The 25186-nt window shown below is 44.9% G+C and overlaps 1 protein-coding gene across 1 annotated transcript in view; it reads left to right on the top strand.

Annotated features, from left to right (window-relative positions):
* Nucleotides 1-25186, top strand: part of LOC112230035 (plectin) — a 97945-nt gene that overhangs the window by 47849 nt on the left and 24910 nt on the right. Inside the window, exons 6-24 of the mRNA XM_024396263.2 lie at nucleotides 75-241; nucleotides 5080-5195; nucleotides 5328-5434; nucleotides 5780-5899; nucleotides 6273-6368; nucleotides 6535-6662; nucleotides 14963-15056; nucleotides 15326-15480; nucleotides 16222-16549; nucleotides 16712-16789; nucleotides 16892-17053; nucleotides 17322-17426; nucleotides 17917-18012; nucleotides 18108-18233; nucleotides 18367-18519; nucleotides 18778-18932; nucleotides 19241-19367; nucleotides 19715-19898; nucleotides 21981-22138. Coding sequence (XP_024252031.1) covers nucleotides 75-241; nucleotides 5080-5195; nucleotides 5328-5434; nucleotides 5780-5899; nucleotides 6273-6368; nucleotides 6535-6662; nucleotides 14963-15056; nucleotides 15326-15480; nucleotides 16222-16549; nucleotides 16712-16789; nucleotides 16892-17053; nucleotides 17322-17426; nucleotides 17917-18012; nucleotides 18108-18233; nucleotides 18367-18519; nucleotides 18778-18932; nucleotides 19241-19367; nucleotides 19715-19898; nucleotides 21981-22138 — 2655 coding nt within the window. The remainder of the gene's footprint in view (nucleotides 1-74; nucleotides 242-5079; nucleotides 5196-5327; nucleotides 5435-5779; nucleotides 5900-6272; nucleotides 6369-6534; nucleotides 6663-14962; nucleotides 15057-15325; nucleotides 15481-16221; nucleotides 16550-16711; nucleotides 16790-16891; nucleotides 17054-17321; nucleotides 17427-17916; nucleotides 18013-18107; nucleotides 18234-18366; nucleotides 18520-18777; nucleotides 18933-19240; nucleotides 19368-19714; nucleotides 19899-21980; nucleotides 22139-25186) is intronic.

Below are 25186 nucleotides of genomic sequence, written 5' to 3'. Positions count from 1 at the left end.
ACTATTGGGATACCCTATGGATCCCACAATTAAAGAATACTCTATAGCCTGCCTTACCAATACCAACCCCCCAGATCTCAGACATCCAGGTGAATGGCCAGTCAGACGACATGACGGCGAAGGAGAAGCTGCTGCTGTGGTCCCAGCGCATGGTGGAGGGATACCATGGGATGCGCTGCGACAACTTCACCACCAGCTGGAGGGACGGCAAGCTCTTCAACGCTGTCATACACAAACACAGGTGAGATGCAGCCTTGAAGAAGCAGTATCTGACTGGGGATTGAGGAAATTATGGGGTCACGGATGAAGGTTGTGCCAGGGGGCTAAATGGACATGCAAGAACATATTTTTTAGCTATGCCTGATCATGCACTTGCCTGGACTTGCTATTATATACATCCTTTGGACGTAGTGAACCCCTGTGATCCTTGCAAGTTTCCACATACATGTTATGTTTTCTTTATTACTGTACACACAAAGAGAGGATTGAGAAATTCATAATTGCTGTGCACTGCAGAAAGGCTGACTTGTTCAGGTAGTTATGTAAGGGTGTAAAAATCCCTGTCAACTGAGGAGGGGTCACCATTTATAGTTGGATGGAAATTATCCAACAATTATGTAGAAATGTTGAATATAATAATAAACTACATTTAGCAATCTGACTCCAATATTATGTGAATAAATGCAACAGGCCCTATGCCTCCCTAGAGGATCTAGTCAAGGTAGTGAGCCTTGCGTCACCACTTAGTATGACTATAATGAATGTGTCTAATTTGCACCGTTTACGCAATTATTAAGAGACTAGATACAAATAGCTAATCCTGGTGGCCAATGTTCTGGCATTAATTTATTGAGGCAAGCTCAGTACCAGGCTGTGATACAGCCCAAGAGGATGCTCTCGATTGTGCATCTGTAAAAGTTTGTCAGGGGGTCGGGTGACAAGACAAATTTCTTCAGCCTCCTGAGGTTGAAGAGGCGCTGTTGCGCCTCCATCACCACACTGTCTGTGTGGGTGGACCATTTCAGTTCGTCTGCGATGTGTACGCCGAGGAACTTAAAAAACTTTCCACCTTCTCCACTACTGTCCCTTTGTTGGGGATAGGGGGGGTGCTCCCAGTCCTTTGGCCCATGATCATCTCCTTTGTTTTGTTGACGCTGAGAGAGAGGTTGTTTTCCTGACACACTCAGAGTGCCCTCACCTTCTCCCTGTAAGCTGTCTCATCGTTATTGGTAATCAAGCCCACTACTGTTGTGTCATTTGCAAACTTGATGATTGAATTGGAGGCGTGCATGGCCACGCAGTCGTGGGTGAACAGGGAGTACAGGAGGGGGTTGAGCACACACCCTTGTGGGGCCCCAGTGTTGAGGGTCAGTGAAGTGGAGATGTTATTTTCTACCTTCACCACCTGGGGGCGGCCCGTCAGAAAGTCCAGGACGCAATTGCATAGGCCGGGGTTTAGTCCCAGGGCCTCCAGCATGATGATGAGCTTGGAGGGTACTATGGTGTTGAATGCTGAGCTGTAGTCAATGAACAGCATTCTAACATAGGTATTCCTTTTGTCCAGATGGGATACGGCAGTGTGCAGTGTGATGGCAATTGCATCGTCTGTGGACACTGTTGGGGTGGTATGCAAACTGAAGTGGGTCTAAGGTGGCCTGTAAGGTGGAGGTGATATGATCCTTGGCTAGTCTCTCAAAGCACTTGATGACAGATGTGAGTGCTTCAGGGCAGTAGTCATTTAGTTCAGTTATTTTTTACCTTCTTTGGTACAGAAACAATGGTAGCCATCTTGAAGCATCTGGGGACAACAGTCTGGGAGAGGGAGCGATTGAATATGTCTGTAAACACACCAGCCAGCTTGTATGCGCATGCTCTGTGGGCGCGGCTAGGGATGCCGTCTGGGCCAGCAGCCTTGCGAGGGTTAACATGTTTAAAGGTCTTTCTCACGTCAGCAACGAAGAAGAGGGGGCGTAGTCCTTGTCAGTGGGCTGCGGCGGTGGTAATGTATTACCCTCAAAGCGGGCAAAGAAGGTGTTTAGTTTGTCTGGGAGCGTGACGTCGGTGGTTTTCTTTTTGTAGTCCGTGATTTCCAGTAGACATACGTCTTGTGTCTAAGCCGTTGAATTTCGACTCCACCTTGTCTCTGTACTGGCATTTCGCTTGTTTGATTGCCTTGCGGAGGGAATAACTACACGGTTTATATTCAGTCATATTCCCAGGCCTCTTTCCATGGTTAAATGGAAGGTGAATCGCGCTTTCAGTTTTGCACAAATGCCGCTATCCATCAACGGTTTCTGGTTAGGGTAGGTTTTAATAGTCACAGTGGGTACAACATCTCCAATGCACTTCTTTATAACCGCACTCACCGAGTCAGTGTATAGGTCGATGTTGTTCTCTGAGGCTGACTGGAACATATTTCAGTCAGCGTGATCAAAACAATTTTGAAGCGTGGTTTCCGATTGTTTGTGTTTCTGCCTATAAGACTGTAGATGCAAGATTTTCCGGAGGGAGAGCGGGCTTTGTATGCATCGCGGAACTTAGAGTTGCAGTGATGTAATTCATAGTAACATTCATTTAGTGGATTTCATCTGTCCAACGGTGTCCATGCTCCCTGTGATAGCCCACAAATGGTCAACCATCCAAATGGCATAAATCGTGATTGAGTCATCACGCTGGTCCTCAGCGCCTGCAAGTCGCTAGTCGCAAGTATCACCTTATCTCATTCTTCCGCTACAGTTATGCAGTCAGTTGCAAGTACTTCTCGTTATTTTATTTGTTTTCATTGACAAAAATTTTTTATTTGACGTAGCAATCACGCATGACCAGGTATGCATTCACATACATAGCAATAATAAATAATAATATTAATAATAATAGATGTAATTTGTATAGGACTTTTCACTACAGCAAGAAACAACAAAACCCAACATTTCAATTAGCCTATTGACAGTTCTGGGTGAAAGATCTTCCATGGTCATCCACCGAGGCAGGTAGGTGCAAATCCAACACCTCACATAGCAGTAACATTCAATCTACAATGAAAAAGTTGGCTAAATGTCTGTGTAAAAAGAATATGCATAACAACTACCATAAGGGGTCAGGATAGAGTTTGACAAGAGACTTTTCATGTTTGCACATACTGTACAAACACACACCCTGTATGCTCACACACTACACACAGGACTCAGGAGAAAGGCACAGGAGGTGGCTATGCGAGGCAGCTTTGTGGTTTTATTTAGTTGCATGAAAAGAGAGAGGATTTTGACTGAGGGTGTGTGTCCTATGAATTTGAAAATAAGATGCCCACAGGGGCTGTGCTTTTAAGTCTCAGCAAGTAGCAGCATAGCTCAGGTATGCCCAGGTGTCTCAGGTGTGTCTGCCATACAAACTTCACACAGACCAAGAGCAATACAGAAGCACACTCTGCAGAACGACAAAGCAACAAAGCAGTCTGGGCTCACGTACAACTAATTGAACGAGAGAAATGCATGAGAAAGTAATCTCTCAATTCTATGACCGTCAACAGTCAAGGCTTGCACATCCTCTAGCAGTGGAAAGGGGATGCTACATCTGAGCTAAATCTGAAAAACATCAGTCATAGTCTCATACATGGATGGATTTGTAAGACTGAAAAGAAAAACTGCAAGAGGAGAGTTTGGACACTGTTGCAGTTGAGGACACACACCATCAACATGATGCACAGTCTAAAGAAGAAGTTCCGCTCCTCCAAGAGACGGTTGAACAGCACCTCCAGCAGCACCCAGGGCTCTGTCAGTGACCTGGAAGACCGGGTTGTCATGCTGTGTGAGGACATCTCAGCTGAGAGTAGCACTTTTGACTCAAATCGGGGGTTGCAGAACCCGGGGGAGTTCTCCTCCAGCCGAGGTTCTCAGATCGGGGAGCAGGAGGCAGGGTCTGGGTCAGGATCAGACCCACGCATAGTGCACCTGAGCAGGGACAGACACTCCTATAGACAGGTCCTCTACTCTGATATGGAGCACTACCCCAGGGGCCATGGAGACTACTATGTGCAGAGAGTTGTGCAAGGGTATGCAGGGTTTATGTCATTGTTTCATTAAGGTGGTGGTTGGGATACATTTTGATAGCCGTTTCCTTTTTTATGCTACTTCTAGACATTAGTTATTTTCTAATAGGGAATATAATAAGTTATGCATTTTTCGCCTATTGTTTACAAAGCCCCTGTATTTTGTTTAACCACGCTAGGCTAAATCAATTGGCAAATATGAGATGCCCTGTGCTCATTCCAAGCAGTCAAATCTTGTATCTGCACACTATTTGACTGCAATTAGCTTTATTGGCAGTGTACATGGAACAAGTTGTACATGGAATTTCAAACGAATTGGTTGTTAGTAGGAGCTCTTGTTTTTGCCTGCCCCTGTCTGTATAAACATTCCTCTGAGAGAGGAATGTCGATAAGTATCTAATGCAGTCAGTTCATCACAATTAAACTGCCTACAGCAGGGTTCCCCACCTGGCGGTTATTTTTTGGGGAATTTTCATTGTTGGACATAAAAGACACCATGAAATCAGCTCCAAGGGATATTCATTTTGGAAATCTGTTCCCAAATATTCCCATGCATAACAGAGAGATATGTGATAGTATACAAATCCAAGCAAGGTTTGAAATGATTATGTTTTGGTCAAATATTATATCTGTTTGGGCTTCTTGCAGTCAATTTTCAGGCTACAAGTTAATTATAATTATGTTCCGGGCCCCTGATCGTTCGCTCAAGAAGAAAAAACGGTCCGCGGTTGAATCTAGTTGATGATCTCTGGCCTACAGCAACAAGCTGCTGGATCAGTCAATGGGTTTGATTGTTGTACAGATGCCTGACAGGGGCAAAATGATGTATGCCATAACAATATTATTTGTGTGCTTATATTATGTTTTATCCTCATGTTTTTAGAAAATAACCTACATTTATTGGTTTTACCTGAATGTTTTGGGGTTGCAAAGATGAATATAATACAACCATTTGTCCTATATCCTATAAGAAAATACAGTGTCTGAGATGCAATTTTATAGTTTTAATAGTCTTTTCTATGTTCTGTCCCCAGCCCTACTCTGATTGACATGAGTAAGGTGTACCGACAGACCCATGTAGAGAACCTGGAGCAGGCCTTCAGTGTGGCAGAGAGAGACCTGGGAGTCACTCGGCTGCTCGACCCAGAAGGTAAGGGAACTCACTTGAATCGTTTTCTCAATTACTCTCAATACCATTAGTGGCGTATTTGTATGAATCCTTGCATTTATCTTTTTCTAAAATCATTTTTTAACTGGTGTTCATTGTCTCCCCTCTATTAAGATGTGGATGTGCCACACCCAGACGAGAAGTCCATCATCACATACGTCTCCTCCCTGTATGACGTCATGCCCTGTGTACCTGATGTCCAAGATGAGGTGAAAGCCAACGTAAGTGTCGTCTTTTTGGAACCATATAGGCCATCACCACTAGGGGGAATCGTCCTGGTCTCACCTTTGAGATCACATCTTCCCAAAATGTAAGATGTCTTTGATGCTCCGGAGTGAATTTTCCATTAAGTACAGGTGTAGGATCAGCTTCTCCTCCGACATTAACCATTAGAGGGGTAAATGCAAAACTGACCCAAGATCAGCATCTAGAGGAAACCTCACCCTACACCATGTTTAACCAGTGGAGTGATGTTTAATGCAGTGATATGGTGACTACCCGCAACTGATTTAGTCTATTCAACCTTTCTCTAATGAACCCTTTTCTGTCTCCTGTGTGTCCCTCAGGAGCTGGAGCTGCGCTGGCAGGAGTACTATGAGCTGGTGACCCTGCTGCTGCAGTGGATCAGACACCACATCATCGTGTTTGAGGAGAGGAAGTTCCCTACCAGCTATGAGGAGATTGAGGTAAGTCTCCTCACCTATTAAGGAAATCTCTTGATACATGTAAGTGAATATTCTGTCTGCTCCAAATTTATTATAATTGTCTTAGAGACTTGATGTATGCCAAAGGCTATGTTCAGTTGTAACAGTGAATTCATTTAGCATAATTTGTTCCTATTGGGGCCAATGGGGTAGCAGTTATGGAAGTGGTCTGCAATGAGAAAATAAGTCACTGGTAAAGGGTACTAGCCTCCATAACTTATGTCTTGCTTGGTAAGGAAATAATCTAACTGTTTGTCTCTGATTTCTGAAAATTGTCTGAGCGATGTGATGAAACAAGAGCTTCGTATGTTTAATTGTCATGTTGAATTAATTCAGCAACATCTTAAAACCACAGGTTCTTTGGCGCCAGTTTCTGAAGTTCAAGGAGACAGAGCTGCCTGCAAAGGAAGCAGACAAGAATCGATCCAAACACATCTATATGTCTTTTGAGGTTAGCAATTAAACCACTAAAAGGAGAAGAAGGTGCAAACCACAACACATAGCCTGAATGTTGGGACACATCTGAAGAATAGTTAAATAATCTAAATGCATCAAGTAAATGCTGGCCCTTTTTTGAAAATATTCCCGCCTGTGCTTGTCGTTGTCTGTCCTTGTAGGGTGCAGTTCAGGTGGGTAATGTCAAGGTTCTCCCTGGGTACCAGCCTATTGATGTGGAGAAGGAGTGGGGTCGTCTCCATGTAGCCATACTGGAGAGAGAGCATCTTCTAAGGACAGAATATGAGAGGTGAGACTGCCATTATATGTACGTACAACACTGTGGAGGATCAATGATGTTTGAGATTATACCTTCATCTTTGAGATGATGTTGAATTCCGTTACAGATGTTTTTGTTAGATGCAGTTCTGAGGAGAAATTCTTGATTTGGGAACTCTGTCACGTGGTGTTTCTGTTGTATTTCAGTTGTTAAATTAAAAGCTCAATGTCTATTAGAAGTAACACATTAAACAGGACATAAAACATTGTAAAAAAGAGCATTCACACCCAAAGGCCTCTGTAACTACGCCCCGTAGCACTCACTTCCGTCCTCATGAAGTGCTTTGAGAGACCATATCACCTCCACCATATCTGACACCCTAAGACCCACTCCAATTTGCTACCGCCCAAATAGGTCCACAGACGATGCAATCTCAACCACACTGCACACTGCCCTAACCCATCTGGACAAGAGGAATACCTATGTGAGAATGCTGTTCATCGACTACAGCTCAGCATTTAACACCATAGTACCCTCCAAACTCATCATCAAGCTCGAGACCCTGGGTCTCGACCCCGCCCTGTGCAACTGGGTACTGGACTTCCTGACGGGCCGCCCCCAGGTGGTGAGGGTAGGTAACAACATCTCCACCCCGCTGATCCTCAACACTGGGGCCCCACAAGGGTGCGTTCTGAGCCCTCTCCTGTACTCCCTGTTTACTCACGACTGCGTGGCCACGCACGCCTCCAACTCAATCATCAAGTTTACGGACGACACAACAGTGGTAGGCTTGATTACCAACAACGATGAGACGGCCTACAGGGAGGAGGTGAGGGCCCTCGGAGTGTGATGTCAGGAAAATAACCTCACACTCAACATCAACAAAACTAAGGAGATGATTGTGGACTTCAGGAAACAGCAGAGGGAACACCCCCCTATCCACATCGATGGAACAGTAGTGGAGAGGGTAGTACGTTTTACGTTCATCGGCGTACACATCACAGACAAACTGAATTGGTCCACCCACACAGACAGCATCGTGAAGAAGGCGCAGCAGCGCCTCTTCAACCTCAGGAGGCTGAAGAAATTTGTCTCGTCACCAAAAGCACTCACAAACTTCTACAGATGCACAATCGAGAGCATCCGGTCGGGCTGTATCACCGCCTGGTACGGCAACTGCTCCGCCCACAACCGTAAGGCTCTCCAGAGGGTAGTGAGGTCTGCACAACGCATCACCGGGGGCAAACTACCTGCCCTCCAGGACACCTACACCACCCGATGTCACAGGAAGGCCATAAAGATCATCAAGGACAACAACCACCCGAGCCACTGCCTGTTCACCCCGCTATCGTCCAGAAGGCGAGGTCAGTACAGGTGCATCAAAGCTGGGACCGAGAGACTGAAAAACAGCTTCTATCTCAAGGCCATCAGACTGTTAAACAGCCACCACCAACATTGAGTGGCTGCTGCCAACACACTGACTCAACTCCAGCCACTTTAATAATGGGAATTGATGGGAATTGATGTAAAATATATCACTAGCCATTTTAAACAATGCTACTTAATATAATGTTTACATACCCTACATTATTTATCTCTTATGTATACATATATACTGTACTCTATATCATCTACTGCATCTTTATGTAATACATGTATCACTAGCCACTTTAAACTATGCCACTTTATTTACATACTCATCTCATATGTATATACTGTACTCAATACCATCTACTGCATCTTGCCTATGCCGCTCTGTACCATCACTCATTCATATATCTTTATGTACATATTCTTTATCCCTTTACACTTATGTGTATAAGGTAGTAGTTTTGGAATTGTTAGCTAGATTACTTGTTGGTTATTACTGCATTGTCGGAACTAGAAGCACAAGCATTTCGCTACACTCGCATTAACATCTGCTAACCATGTGTATGTGACAAATAAAATTTGATTTGATTTGAACTACAGTACCAGTCAAAAGTGTGGACACACCTTCTCATTCAAGGGTTTTTCTTAATTGTTTTACTATTTTCTACATTGTAGAATAATAGTGAAGACATCAAAACTCTGAAATAACACATATGGGATCATGTAGTAACCAAAAAGTACAAATATATTTTATATTGAGATTCTTCAAGTAGCCACCATTTGCCTTGATGACAGCTTTGCACACTCGTGGCATTCTCTCAACCAGCTTCACCTGGAATGCTTTTCCAACAGCCTTGAAGGAGTTCCCACTTATGCCGAGCACTTGTTGGCTGCTTTTCCTTCACTCTGAGGTCCAACTTATCCCAAATCATCTCAATTGGGTTGAGGTCGGGTGAGGCCAGGTCATCTGATGCAGCTCTCCATCACTCTCCTTGGTCAAATAGCCCACACCTTGAGGTGTGTTTTGGTTCATTGTCCTGTTGTAAAACAAATGATTGTCCCAATAAGTGCAAACCAGATGGGATGGCGTATAGCTGCAGAATGCTGTGGTAACCATGCTGGTTAAGTGTGCTTTGAATTTTAAATAAATCACTGTGTGTGGGAAACACACATGCGGAGATTATCCGTTCACCTACTCATCATCTCACAAAGACACAGCGGTTGGAACCAAAAATCTCACATTTGGACTCATCAGACCAAAGGACAGATTTCCAGCGGTCTAATGTCCATTGCTTGGGTTTCTTGGTCGAAGCAAGTCTCTTCTTCTTTTTGGTGTCCTTTAGTAGTGGTTTCTTTGCAGCAATTTGATCATGAAGGCCTTATTCACTCAGTCTCCTCTGAACAGTTGATGTTGAGATGTGTCTGTTACTTCAACTCTGAAGCATTTATTTGGGCTGAAATCTGAGGTGCAGTTAACTCTAACGAACTTCTCCTCTGCAGCAGAGGTAATTCTGGGTCTTCCTTTCCTGTTGGTCCTCATGAGAGCCAGTTTCATCATAGCACTTGATGGTTTTTGTGACTGCAGTTGAAGAAACTTTCAAAGTTCTTGACATTTTCCAGATTGACTGACCTGTCTTAAAGTAATGGACTTTTGTTTCTCTTTTCTTATTTGAGCTGTTCTTGCCATAATATGGACCAAATAGGGCTATCTTCTGTATACCACCCCTACCTTGTCACAACACAACTGATTGGCTCAAACGCATTAAGAAGGAAAGAAATTCCAGAAATTAACATTTAAAAAGGCACACCTGTTGATTGAAATGCATTCCAGGTGACTACCTGATGAAGCTGGTTGAGAGAAGGCCAAGCGTGTGCAAAGCTGTCATCAAGGCAAATGCTGACTACTTTGAAGAATCTCAAAATATAAAATATATTTTGATTTGTTTAATACTTTTTTGGTTACTACATGATTCCATATGTGTTATTTCATGGTTTTGATGTCTTCACTATTATTTTATAATGTAGAAAATGGTAAAAAATAAAGAAAAACTCTTGAATGAGTAGGTGTGTCCAAACTTTTGACTGGTACTGTAACTATGTTGATTATAACCAGTTTGGTGGATGTGAGAAGACATTGTGAGATAAAGATAGCTGGACAACCACATGATGATTCACTGAAAGATCCAGAACTTATGTCTGGATCTAAGAGTTCAAAAACGTTCAATAATGTGTGTAACGGTTTTCTAGTGGTGATGAAGGAGAGTCGGACCAAACTGCAGCGTGTCGATTGCGATCCATGTTTAATACAACAAAGAAACACGAACTTACAAAAAACAATAAACGAAACCGAAACAGCCTATCTGGTGCAAACTAACAGAGAGTACACATAGGACACTAAGGACAATCACCCACGACAAACTCAAAGAATATGGCTGCCTAAATATGGTTCCCAATCAGAGACAACGATAAGCACCTGCCTCTGATTGAGAACCACTCCAGGCAGCCATAGACTTTGCTAGACAACCCACTAAGCTACAATCCCAATACCACCACCAAAACCCCAAGACAAACACACCACAATTACAAAAACCCCATGCCACACCCTGGCCTGACCAAATACATAAAGATAAACACAAAATACTTTGACCAGGGCGTGACAGAACCTAAGGTGCGGACTCCCGAACGCACCTCAAAACAATAGGGAGGGTCCGAGTGGGCGTCTGTCCATGGTGGCGGCTCCGGCGCGGGACGTGGACCCCACTCATTTAATGTCTTAGTCCCCTCTCCCTTCGTCCCTGGATAGTCCACCCTCGCCGCCGACCATGGCCTAGTAGTCCTCACCCAGAACCCCACTGGACTGAGGAGCAGATCGGGACTGAAGGACAGCTCCGGACTGAGGCAGCTCGGGACTGAGGGGAAGCTCGGGAGTGAGAGAAAGCTCGGGAGTGAGAGAAAGCTCGGGAGTGAGAGAAAGCTCGGGAGTGAGAGAAAGCTCGGGAGTGAGAGGAAGCTCAGGCAGGTAGATAGATCTACCAGCTCCTGGCTGGCTGGTGGTTCCGGCAGATCCTGGCTGACTGGCACTTCTGGCGGATCCTGGCTGACTGGTGGATCCTGGCAGACTGGCGGATCCTGGCTGACTGGCGGATCCTGGCTGACTGGCGGATCCTGGCAGACTGGCGGATCCTGGCAGACTGGCGGATCTAACTGATCCTGGCAGACTGGCAGATCCTGGCAGACTGGCAGATCCTGGCAGACTGGCAGACCCTGGCCGACTGGCAGACCCTGGCCGACTGGCAGACCCTGGCAGACTGGCGGACTGGCAGACTGGCGGATCCTGGCAGACTGGCGGATCCTGGCAGACTGGCGGATCCTGGCCGACTGGCGGATCCTGGCAGACTGGCACTTCTGGCGGATCCTGGCAGACTGGCGGATCCTGGCTGGCGGATCCTGGCTGATCCTGGCCGACTGGCGGATCCTGGCAGACTGGCAGTTCTGGCGGATCCTGGCAGACTGGCGGATCCTGGCAGACTGACTGGCGGACCCTGGCGGATCCTGGCGGATCCTGGCAGACTGGCGGATCCTGGCAGACTGGCGGATCCTGGCGGAGACTGGCGGATCCTGGCAGACTGGCAGTTCTGGCGGATCCTGGCAGACTGGCGGATCCTGGCAGACTGGCACTTCTGGCGGATCCTGGCAGACTGGCGGATCCTGGCTAACTGGCTGATCCTGGCTAACTGGCTGATCCTGGCTGACTGGCGGATCCTGGCAGACTGGCGGATCCTGGCAGACTGGCGGATCCTGGCAGACTGGCGGATCCTGGCAGACTGGCACTTCTGGCGGATCCTGGCAGACTGGCGGATCCTGGCTAACTGGCTGATCCTGGCTGACTGGCGGATCCTGGCTGACTGGCGGATCCTGGCCGACTGGCGGATCCTGGCCGACTGGCGGATCCTGGCCGACTGGCGGATCCTGGCCGACTGGCGGATCCTGGCTGAATGGCGGATCTAACTGATCCTGGCAGACTGGCGGATCCTGGTTGACTGGCAGTTCTGGCAGATCCCGGCTGACTGGCGGATCTGGAAGAGTCTGATTGACTGGCAGATCTGGAAGAGTCTGATTGACTGGCAGATCTGGAAGAGTCTGGTTGACTGGCAGATCTGGAAGAGTCTGGTTGACTGGCAGATCTGGAAGAGTCTGGTTGACTGGCAGATCTGGAAGAGTCTGGTTGACTGGCAGATCTGGAAGAGTCTGGCTGACTGGCAGATCTGGAAGAGTCTGGCTGACTGGCAGATCTGGAAGAGTCTGGCTGACTGGCAGATCTGGAAGAGTCTGGCTGACTGGCAGATCTGGAAGAGTCTGGCTGACTGGCAGATCTGGAAGAGTCTGGCTGACTGGCAGATCTGGAAGAGTCTGGCTGACTGGCAGATCTGGCGGCGCTGGGCAGACTGGCGACGCTGGGCAGACTGGCGGTGCTGGGCAGACTGGCGGCGCTGGGCAGACTGGCGGCGCTGGGCAGACTGGCGGCGCTGGGCAGACTGGTGACGCTGGGCAGACTGGTGACGCTGGCGGCGCTGAGCAGACTGGCGGCACTAGCTGCTCCATATAGGCTGACAGCTCTGGCGGCTTCTTACAGACTGACAGCTCTGGCGGCTCCGTGCTGACTGGCTGCTCCTTGCAGCCTGGCAGCTCCTTGCAGACTGACAGCTCCGTGCAGACTGACAGCTCCGTGCAGACTGACAGCTCCTTGCAGACTGACAGCTCCATGCAGACTGGCTGCTCCATGCAGACTGGCTGCTCCATGCAGACTGGCTGCTCTCATGCAGACTGACATCTCTGGCTGCTTCATGCAGACTGGCGGACAGCTCTGGCTGACTCCAGCTAGGCTGCAGACTGGCAGCTCCGTGCAGACTGGCAGCTCCGTGCAGACTGGCAGCTCCTTGCAGACTGGCAGCTCCTTGCAGACTGGCAGCTCCATGCAGACTGGCAGCTCCATGCAGACTGACAGCTCCTTGCAGACTGACAGCTCCTTGCAGACTGACAGCTCCTTGCAGACTGACAGCTCCATGCAGACTGGCTGCTCCATGCAGACTGACATCTCTGGCTGCTTCATGCAGACTGACATCTCTGGCTGCTCCATGCAGACTGACATCTCTGGCAGCTTCTTACAGACTGGCAGCTCTGGCGGCTCCGTGCAGACTGGCAGCTCCTTGCAGACCGGCAGCTCCGTGCAGACCGGCAGCTCCGTGCAGACCGGCAGCTCCGTGCAGACCGGCAGCTCCTTGTAGACTGGCTGCGCTGAACAGGCGGGAGACTCCGGCCGCGCAGGAGAGGAGAAAGGCTCTGGCTGCGCTGAACAGGCGGGAGACTCCAGCAGCGCTGTAGAGGAGAAAAGCTCCGGCAGCGCTGAACAGGTGGGACGCACTGTAGGCCTGATGCGTGGTGCTGGCACTGGTATGCCGTGCATGCTATGCCAAGCCCACACCTTTCTTTCTACTCTGTCCAATACATCCTCCACACTCTCAGACTCAGCACTCTGCTTCGCCGACAGCTCCAATTCCATCCATGGCTCTGCCCAGGGTCCTTGTCCGTCAAGGATCTCCTCCCAAGTCCATTTATCCAAAGAGTGCAGCCTCTCCCAATGCTGCTGCTGCCTCTGTTGCTTCTCCTGCTGCTGCCTTTGCTCCTGCTGCTGCCTTTGCTGCTGCTGCTGTTGCTCCTGCTGCACCTGTCGCTTCTCCTGCTGCTGCTGTTGCTGCTGCCTCTGTTTACCACGCCGCTTGGTCCTTGGTTGGTGGGTGATTCTGTAACGGTTTTCTAGTGGTGATGAAGGAGAGTCGGACCAAACTGCAGCGTGTCGATTGCGATCCATGTTTAATACAACAAAGAAACACGAACTTACAAAAAAACAATAAACGAAACCGAAACAGCCTATCTGGTGCAAACTAACAGAGAGTACACATAGGACACTAAGGACAATCACCCACGACAAACTCAAAGAATATGGCTGCCTAAATATGGTTCCCAATCAGAGACAACGATAAGCACCTGCCTCTGATTGAGAACCACTCCAGGCAGCCATAGACTTTGCTAGACAACCCACTAAGCTACAATCCCAATACCACCACCAAAACCCCAAGACAAACACACCACAATTACAAAAACCCCATGCCACACCCTGGCCTGACCAAATACATAAAGATAAACACAAAATACTTTGACCAGGGCGTGACAATGTGATTATTTACGTCATAAATAAGTTATTATAGGACCATCCTTACCAAATCACAAGAAAGCAGGGCATATGTAATTTTTGTTAAGGGTTGGTCCCTCATCACAAGACTTCCAGTCTTAAAGTAAGCAGTCAGGGCAGTAGTCAGGGAAGCTACTGTGGGCTGTGAGTCACAGCACAGCTAACCTCACAAAACCTTATCGCATTACAACATCCTATGGACTGTCATCATAGCAACTGGGGAGGACTAGCTATCAGAGAATCCATCATGGCCTTTGCCAGTCAGAGCTACGGTTTAGAGTATTTACTTCGCAAGAAGAAGGAGAAGAAGGAGTGAGTGTTTTACCCTGCCTGCATAATGTTTCTGAGAAGATTGTGTAATGTTTGCTCTAATTTGCCGAATGTCTTTTTTTCTCCAGATATTTGTATTGATGCTCTTGAAATGTATTGAAATTTATGTCCATTGGATTTAAATTTATACCGACATTATTATTTTATTTTATCGTTATTTTACTAGGTTGTCCCATTAATTGAGGTCAAAATGCTTGTTTCACAAGGGATCTGGCCAAAGGGCCACTGTTGTCTTTGAGTAAAGTATTACCAGTCATGATTTACAGTACCATCATCTAGTTATTCCATTACCTCATTAGACAATACCCCAGCCTCAGAGCTGATTTAGGAGAGACTGTGGAACATGTGTTGACCTGATGTGTTGACCTTTCACCCTCAGGCTGGAGCAGCTGCAGAGGATTGTCAGTAAGGTCCAGATGGAGTCTGGGTTGTGTGAGGAGCAGCTCAACCAGGTTGAGGGTTTGCTACAGATGGTGAGTCTCACACCCTGCCGGGGCAGACAGTCACAGCCAATGTAGACTTTATAATGTACAATCTGTGGCCCTACAGATTTGTCACCACAAATCCATGCTGCTAGACTGAGTAGTCAATGATACAGTGATTGAATACCCCACAGTTATGTGAGATTGGATGTGTTCGGATGTTCAAAAGCATTCTCAGGCTCATGGACTGATGTCTACTAATGCTGTATTCAAGATGGAACACATGGTGTCATAGTGTTTATACTGTATCTATGTTCTAGGATCTCCGTTTGCTGAGCTCAGCAAAGCCTGCTAAGCACACAGCAGAGGTAGAGACAGACCTGGACAAGGCAGAGGGCATGATCCGGTACCTCTTCAATGATGTGCAGCTGCTGAAGGACGGAAGCCATCTACAAGCTGAACAGATGTACCGCAGGTCAGAACAACCACTGAGTAAAACCATTTAAGCTCCACATCAAAATAAAATCTAACTTTGTGTCACAATACAACTGGTGTAGACTTTACCGTGAAATGCCTGCTTACGAGCCCTTCCCAACGATGGTTAAAAAAATAAATAATTGTAACACAAAATAAATAAAATAAAATACACAAGAATGGAGCTATATACAGGAGGTAAGTTACCAGTACCAGATCAATGTGCAGAGGTATTTGAGGTAGAAATGTACTGTACATGAAGGCAGAATAACGTGACTAGGCATCAGAATACATAATAATAATAGTAAAATAAAGAACAGAGTAGCAGCCGCAAATCATGACTGTAAAAGTGTGTGAGTTTGTAATGTGTGTGTGTGTGCATGTGTGTGTGTGTGTGTGTGTGTGTGTGGGGGGGTAGTGTATGTGAATGTGTGTGGGTTTTTGTGTTGGAGTGTCAATGTAGTGTGTGTGAGTGAGTGTGTATATATAGTTTAGTGAGTTTGAGTAGGGTCAGTGCAAGATAGTCAGTACTGATAGTTTAGGTACCATTAATTGACTATTTAGCAGTTTGGCTATTCCACAGTCTTATCCACTCAGAGCATTACTGTATTATTGTGAGGCCTTGTGCGACACGCGATGAAACCTAAGCCCTTACTGTATTGTTAAACCAATCCAATTGATTGAAATAACTGTTTTGTTGTCATTGAACGATTCAGCATTGTTTCTCCTGTTTTACCTCCAGAGTGTACCGTCTCCACGAGCGGCTGGTGAACCTTTGCAGTGAGTACAACCTGAGCCTGAAGTCCGGAGTGACTACCACCCAGATACCCATGTCCCAGATGCAGACCCTTCAGCAGGTTCCAATGAGGGTGCGTCCCGAGCTGGATAAGGTGACCCTGTGCTACATCCAGGACCTGCTGGCTTGGGTTGAGGAGAACCAGAGGTGGGTGGACCAGGGGGAATGGGGCTCGGACCTGCACACCGTGGAGTCCCGGCTGGGCAGCCACCGCGGCCTGCACCAGTCAGTGGAGGAGTTCCATACTAAGATCAACAAAGCAAAAGCAGACGAGGTACAGTGTGAAAAACTACCTGGGATGGGATTGGAGTTAGGGGAAAATTAGACTGAGTCAGTCATACCATCATTGATCCTCTTTGGTTACTGCCAAAATGATCGCTTCTTTTTTTAGCCATGCTTCTTCTCTAATCTTTAGTATTTTTCTATTCCCCTTCAGAGTCAGCTCTCCCCTGTCAGCAAATGTGCCTACAGAGGCTACTTACTCAAGCTGGAGTTGCATTATAGCAAGCTTCTGGTAAGTTATTGACTCAAAATATTAACGTACAACTACAACTTTTCAACAATCTGCCATTTATCTAATGCTTCCCCAATCTCATTGTAATTATTTTCTCCTCAGAGTTCTTCCAAGGCTCGTCTGTGCAGCCTGGATGACCTTCATGCCTTTGTCACTGCAGCCACAAAGGAGTTGATGTGGCTGAATGAGAAAGAGGAGGAAGAGGTTAACTATGACTGGAGCGAACGCAATACCAACATGAATGCCAAGAAAGACAACTACTCGGTATGGCTGTTCTCATCCTCACCCAACCTGGAAAATTCAACATTAGCTAAATAGAGTTAGGCACAATACAGATCTTGTAGGGTAAACAAAAAAGGTACTGCACTGTACAGAACAGTAGTACTCCCATCTTTAATTTGATTTTGATCAGATTATGTTAAATTATTATTTTGACAATGAAATATAATTTATTATGATTAGGTGGATGCACTTTCATATCTAGTAATATCCCCCCTAATGCCATAACACTCTGTTTTTTTGTTTGTTTCAGGGGGTGATGAAAGAGCTGGAGCACAGAGAGAAGCGGGTCAACAGTGTCCAGATCCAAGGAGACAAACTGTTGAAGGAGGGTCACCCTGCCAAGAAGTCTGTAGAGGTGAGAACACAATCACTAGAGTTTCTAAGTTGTTGTAATTTCCTGAACACTATACAAACACACACATTACAGCAGGGGTCGTTAACAGGGGGCCCATGGACCAAAACCGTCCCACAAGTGATTTGTTTTGGCACCGCAAAGTTTTTCAGATTTTCGTTTTTGGTTAAAAAAATTCAGCTAAAAAAATGTATTTAGAAAATATGTACCCATTAATAAAATTAAGATTTGTGATTGTTCCTCAATGTAATCAAGGTATGAAATGATCATGTTATTTTCAAATACAATCTCTTTTTGGGCTTACTTGTGGTGAATTTGCGGTGTTAAAATTGTTGTAATTATGTTCTATCTGCAAAAATCCGCAAAAATTGTCCCGCCTACCCCTGCATTACAGTATATATTTAACATGGATTTGACTTTGTCTTTTATTTCTAAGAGCAGAGGATATGAGAATAGGTGTTTTTTAAGCTATTTCTTTCTCTCCCCACCAAAGGCCTTCACTAAAGCCTTGCAGACCCAGTGGAGTTGGATCCTGCAGCTTTGCTGTTGCATCGAGTCCCACCTGAAAGAGAACACTTCCTACTTCCAAGTATGCCAACTCATGCATCCCCCTCAGATAGTCCAATTAAAATGCATCATCCTATCTCTAAAACGGTTTGTGCTCCTCTTTTTCTACCCCGGTAGTTTTTCTCAGACGTGAAAGAGGCAGAGGAGAAGATGAAAAAGATGCAGGAGACTATGAAGAAGAAATACACGTGTGACCGTAACATCACTGTCACACGACTCGAGGACTTGTTACAGGACGCAGTTGTAGGTTGACTTATTCTAATTTATTGAAGAAGTGAAGAGAAAATACAGCAACTCTGATTCAGTGACATTACTAAAGCAACAGCATCTTTCATTGTCTGTTTTGTTAAATACCCCTGTGGTGGTTCATGTATAGGATGAGAAGGAGCAACTGAAAGAGTTTAAGACCCACTTGAATGGGCTGAACCGGAGGGCCAAGACCATTGTCCAGCTGAAGCCACGTAACCCTGGTACACCAGTCAAGGGTAAAGTGCCTGTCCAGACCATCTGCGACTTCAAACAGATGGAGGTGAGGAGATATTACTGTTCATGTGACCAGCTTTCCAGTGGAGGAGCAAACACTCTTAGGCTACTACTTAGTATAAGCGCATCTTATCAGAATCTGTGGAAATTGAGTGTTTATTCAAAACATAGATTAGTGACACTTAGAAGTATAACAGCAATAGCATCTGTTGATTTTATTTATCTTATTAGTCATGTTCGAAGGCCTGTCATTAGAACTGGTCAGATACAGTACAACATGGGAGTTTCTTTTTCTTTTTTCCAGATCACAGTCCTCAGAGGGGATGAGTGTGTGCTGATGGACAACTCTCAACCATACAAGTGGAAAGTACAGAACCCCAAAGGCAGCGAGGCCACTGTGCCCTCCATCTGTTTCCTGGTTCCACCCACCAATAAGGACGCAGTGAGCGGTGTCTCAGGGTGAGGCAACCAATCATCTCCTTGCCTTAAAACAATATGACTAAAACCTTTGATTTAGCCTTACCATTAACAACATTATCCTGGTCCCAGATCTGTTTGTGCTCTTGTCCACTCCATTGTTGTTTGCAATGACAATTCCATAAGGAGTTGGCAAGAGAGCAGATACAGAATGGCTACCAGGCTAAAATAAGGTGGATAGAACTTCTGATTTAGCCCTTTGATTTAACCTTTGTCAGACCTTTGATGCCTCATAAAGACATTTGACCCCAGCACTTGTATGGTTCACTAACCTCAAACCTCCTCCACAGTCTGAACGAAAGTCACCAGAACCTGCTGGTCCTGTGGCAGATGCTGCACGTGGACATGAAGAGCCTCATGTCCTGGCAGTACCTGATGAGAGACATCCACCTCATCAGCTTATGGAACATTACCATGGTGAGCTCAAGGTTTCACACAGGTTGTGACTCAAATGGCACCCTATTCCCTATGTAGAGCACTACGGGCCCTGGTCAAAGGTAGTGCACTACATAGGGGATAGGGTGCCATTTGGGACATACAATATACACTTTTGGAGACAGTAGATCAGAGAATAAAGGACATCTTTTTTTGTCATTAGATGGTGTCTCTTGGTTGTAGAATTATATTACTCCCTCAGAATTATTTATATACAATTCCAAAGGTTCTGGAATGGGGGGGATTTTCTGATGAAATTCAGGAAAAGAGAATATAACACTCTTCCTGACCAGGCTCACCCTCCCTATCTTTCTTCCCCATCACTGCAGTTTAGGACTCTGACGGTGGAGGAGTACAGGCTAGCATTGAGGAACCTGGAGCTCCACTTCCAAGACTTTCTAAGAGACAGCCAGGACTCCCAGCTCTTTGGGGCAGATGACCGAATGCAGGTGGAGGGTGGCTACAAAAAGGCCAGCCAGCACTACGAAGGACTGCTGCACTCTGTGGAGAAAGGTGAGTGTCAGACATCCGAGCATTGAGAGGACCTGTATAGTACAAGAAGAAGCATCCAGCCAAGTTATTTTTGATGACATCAGTATTGTACTTTGTTATGCATACTTTATTGCACTCTTTGTTGCATACCTTCTGAGTTGTCGTTGCATTTTCCATTCATGAACATCATGATTTCAATATTTGTTGTTAGAAATGTTGAATTTCATCACAGCCATTTGTCTACAAATAGTGGTTAACTGTTGAATTCACATTACAGGCAATGTGGTACCCACTGGAGGTAAGGTGTCCGTCCTGGTTGCAGTGTCAGACTGCAGTGTTGACTGGCTAAGCTTGATAGTTAAGGGTTGAAAATAGGGCCGTTCTGATTCACTCCATCAACTTCTCTCTTTCTAACCGTCCTTGATCACCATCCAAGATTTTCTCTAACTTCGCTGTTCATTGTGTTAGCCACCTTGTCAAATCGCATGAGTTTGCCTGTGTTGATGCATTGTGTTGTTTAATTATGTATAATAATTCTGAATTTTTCTCCTGGCAGTTGATTGAGTTTGATTTTGAGAGTGAAAAACCCAGCAGCGGTGCGGTTCTTGACATGCTCAAACTGGTGTGCCTGGCACCTATTACCATAACTTGTTCAAAGGCACTTAAATATTTTGTCGTGCCCATTTACCCTCTGAATGGCACACACACACAATACATGTCTCAATTGTCTCAAGGCTTAAAAATCCTTCTTTAACCTCTCTCCTCCCTTTCACCTACACTGATTGAAGTGGATTTAATGACATCAATAAGGGATCATAGCTTTCACCTGGATATATATAATTTTGCGCTGTTGGCGGTAGGTGCACTTGATTCATCAGCCCTAGTGCCGAGAAGGCAATGTTTTCCCATTTTGAATCATTACATGTGTCTGAAGGTAAAACTCTGCCTATTCGGCAGGCCCAGAGAGCAAATCACATGCACCACTGGCCAATCAGGTAGCTCAGGTAACTGTGTCTGCAGTTTCCTTGAGCCATTGACTTAAAAGAATCCTCGAGCACACAGCAAAGTTGATACTGTGAGATTTAAAAACGTTTAAATCTATGACTAGAGAGAGACTCAACAAATACAGCAAATAAGCTGTTGTTTTTATGTGTAAGTTAGTGTTTAAGTCGTTATTCACCACAGTCAACATTTTGTTCAACACTTTTATAAGCCATGAAATGCTCAATCTCCCTACTTCCACTCACGCTGCGATGAATGAGTAGCAAAGTGTTTCGATAAGCTTGCGTTGTTGTTATTATGAGTAATAAGATGAATTGGTGAATGAGGCATAAATAATGAAGTGGAAGACTTTGTCCCCTTTTCTCAGCGGAGGGAGGGAGAGGGGAGGGACGATGAATAGGGTGAGAGGCAGCCTCACTGCTGCTCCCTCCCCTCAGACTGACCATCAGATGCAGGCCATCAGTCCAGTAAAATAAAAAAAGCAAATGATTATGCTCACTCAGCTGTGTCTCACAAGTAAAAGAACAAATGACATAAACTCAGCAAAAAAAGAAACTGTCAACTGCGTTTATTTTAAGCAAACTGAACATGTGTAAATATTTGTATGAACATAACAAGATTCAACAACTGAGACATAAACTGAACAAGTTCCACAGACATGTGACTAACAGAAATGGAATAATGTGTCCCTGATCAAAGGGGGGCAAAATCAAAAGTAACAGTCAGTATCAGGTGTGGCCACCAGCTGCATTAAGTACTGCAGTGCATGTCCTCCTCATGGACTGCACCAGATTTGCCAATTCTTGCTGTGAGATGAACCCTGGTCCAAAGTAGTGCGCTTATATAAGGAATACAGTTCCATTTGGGATGCAACCTATGTAAGCTGATCATTTTAAGCAAAAATATGCTCTTTGTATCATTCAATATTAAGGGAATGAGGTGATTTCCTTTACGGGTTCATTGAGGTTCTTAACACTGTGTTATAGTCTAAGAGGTTAATCAGCGATCAGAGCACTATTTTATGATCTGGGATTCTAGTCCTCTTGAGCTGTAAATTAATATTTTTATACACCTTTGTAATGGTTTCTCAATTCTGTTCAGGTGAGGAAGATGAATCTGAGTGCCTGAGCTACCTGACCAAGATCAAGGACCTGCGTCTGAAGCTGGAGATCTGTGAGACTCGCACTGTTACACGTCTGCGTCAACCCGTGGACAAGAACCCGCTCATGGCTTGCGCCCAGAGGACCACTGAGCAGAAGGTACTGCAGTGACTTCACCCCTAAGTGACATTGTTTTGTTTTGTTTATTAGCATCTCCATTAGCTGTTGCACATGCATCAGCTAGTCTTCCTGTGGTCGACACAAAAATACAGTTCCTTCAGAAAGTATTCATATATCTTGACTTATTCCATATTTTGTTGTGTTACAGTCAGAATTCAAAATATATTAAATATGTTTTTCTCACACATCTACACCCTACCCCATAATGACAAAGTGAAAACATGTTTTTTAGATTTTTTTGCAAATGTATTGAAAATGAAATACAGAAATATCTCGTTTACATAAGTATTCACACCCTAGATTGAGCAAGATGGCGGACTGAACACAGTAGTGTAGATCACCTCAAGATCAAAACGTAATATTCAATATCGGTAAGTTAGACTAAATATTAGCACATCACAAACTGGTGGGTAAATAACCTTCAATCTGGATAACAACACAAAACAAATCGTAACGCTAGAGAAATTTATCGACAAATATTACCAAAACAAGCAACACCCAAACATGACGGAGAGTAAAAAAGGAGAACCAATCCCGAAAGAAAACGTGACTCTTTGACTGACACAGACAATTTAAGCTTTTCACAACCGGGAATGGTAAGGGTGGGAACTGATCTGTTAAAATCGATAAATGACAAATTGGGCATACTCGAATTAGTCAGTAAGGATATAAAGGAGTTGAAGGCAAGGCTCAAGATGAGTGATGAAAAAGCTGTGACATTGGAGAAAGAAACAAACAAGCTAAAAGGGACAGTCAACAAGATTGAAACCAACGTTAATGAACTTAAAAAGGAAACCATCTTTTTGAGAGAAGCCTTACTTGACATACAGACTAGATCCATGATAGAACATCTGGTACTTACTGGTATCCAAGAGAAAGAAGGAGAAGTTCTTGGAACGTGTACACCGTTTCGGACAGAGATATGAGCGGCCAATCGTTGCCAAATTTGCTTTCTTTAAAGATAAAATAATAGTTAAAAGACTGGGTAAAAGGCTTGCTGGCACGAAAATAGACATGAATGATAATTTCCCGAAGGAAATTGCAGAACGGTTCTGTACCCAATCTTCAAGGAAAATAGATTGAAAGGAAAAAGTGTAGCTCTCGTAGTCGACAAACTGTATATTGACAACCAAATGTTCCGAGACACACAAACTACTCCAAGGCTATTCTAAATATTTCAAAGTTCCCATAGAGTCGTCGAATAATGGAAGACCCAAAGCTAGCCATGATAGGGATTGTAATAAAAAAAATATATAGAAAAGCAATAAAATACAACAATTGTTAAAGAAATAAACTACAACTACACTATACTCTTTTAGTTAGGGAATATTGGGGGAAAAATGTTTTAGACTTTCCATTTACAGTATTTAATAAATTGATAAGACATCATTAGAAGAAAGGATAATTTGTGAAATAATACATCATTAAATATAAGGAACTGGAACACAAAAGTACTGAATCAACATGGAAGAGATAAAACACAGAGGACATAGAAGGCACAGTATGTGGGTATGGTGCATGTATTGTGATGGAAGGTGGGGTGTGTTTTTGTGTTTGGAAAAGTGTGGAGCAAATCCCAGAGCCCATGTGTGTTTGTGAACAGGGGTTGTGAGAGAGAGCTTTCAATTTTGTGCAGATATGGGATACACATTTTAAAATAAATTATTAATATAGTTGATTTATTTACTGTCATGGTGGAATGATCCACAACCCTATACCCTAGACACCCAAATGAGTGACCCATACACTAAGGAGAAGTTCTTATCTATTTTATGGGCCTACTGTAAGTAGCCTATACGCAGCCAAATCAGAAAGATGAATGTGGTCAGAGACCTACTAAAGCAGCACCGCCCCCTCAAGATTCTGAGCCTGCCTGGCAGGGTTGGTCCTACAAAGCCAAAGCCCACTGATAGGAGAGCATAACATAGAAAGAAATTCAGAAAGCTGCTAATGAAAACCTTGACAACCTTGTACCTAGCCGGTTGGTGGTCCCCACCCAGGCAGTGGCAGTGCTGGCAACACTAGCTGCAGAAACCCATGGGGAGGGGGTCACACTCGAACATTCAGAGAGGGGGCATATTGTTGTGGCCCTGGTGGCACAAAATCATCAACGGTCTGACTGCACAGAGATGCTTTGGAATAGGGTCACAACGGGGGACCAGCGTGTGGGTGTTTCAGGGGAAGGGGGTGTATCTGATCTCCATAACCTAGGACTTGACAATGGTTAATTAAATCTCTCAACTGCAACTGTATATGTATTTATAAATCAAGTCCCTTCTTCATTTGGGCTCTGGGATGGAACAACTGTTTAGCATCTGTGTTTATGGTTGTTTGTGGGGGAAAGGGGTTGTGTGTGTGTGTGTGTGTGTCACACAACTGTTGCTAGGGAGTAAAGATGTTAGGAACAATATAGGATGAATCACAATAATTGTTTGCTAAGATAATAATTGCTTGCCAAAATGTAATTTTTGTAATGTCAATCCTGATAAGAGGTAACAATCCTTTGCATATGAACCACCTACATTATTACAAATATGAATTGTTATTTATGAAAATTAAGATAAGCAGGATTTTTTATATATATTTCTTAATAGCTACTGTATATATAATACAAATACAGGTGAGGGCGATGGAAATGCTTTTGGTGGCTGATTCTGCTTCTGTTCTGTAGGTGACACTGTCTGCTCTTTTCGAAGGATTGGCCCTGATCTTTCGGGGCCTTGGAATCCTGGGGGACAGGGGTGGTCTGCCGGTCACTGAGATGACAACCCAACTTGGGATGGGGAGGGGTTTTAGCGGGTGGAATAGTGAGGAACAATTGGAGGTAAATTTAGTAGCAATGCAAATATCATGGTATAGCTATATGGACACTCAATCACTGTGGTACATTTAATGGTGAGTTTACAAACATATATTAAACGGAAAGGGAAAGGGGGATACCTAGTCAGTTGTACATCTGCATGCATTCAACTGAAATGTGTCTTCCACATTTAACCCAACCCCTTTGAATGATAAATAGATTTGAAA

The sequence above is a fragment of the Oncorhynchus tshawytscha genome, linkage group LG31, assembly GCF_018296145.1.
Source record: "Oncorhynchus tshawytscha isolate Ot180627B linkage group LG31, Otsh_v2.0, whole genome shotgun sequence".
Classification (NCBI taxonomy): Eukaryota; Metazoa; Chordata; class Actinopteri; order Salmoniformes; family Salmonidae; genus Oncorhynchus; species Oncorhynchus tshawytscha.
This window is presented reverse-complemented; position numbering and strand designations above follow the sequence as displayed.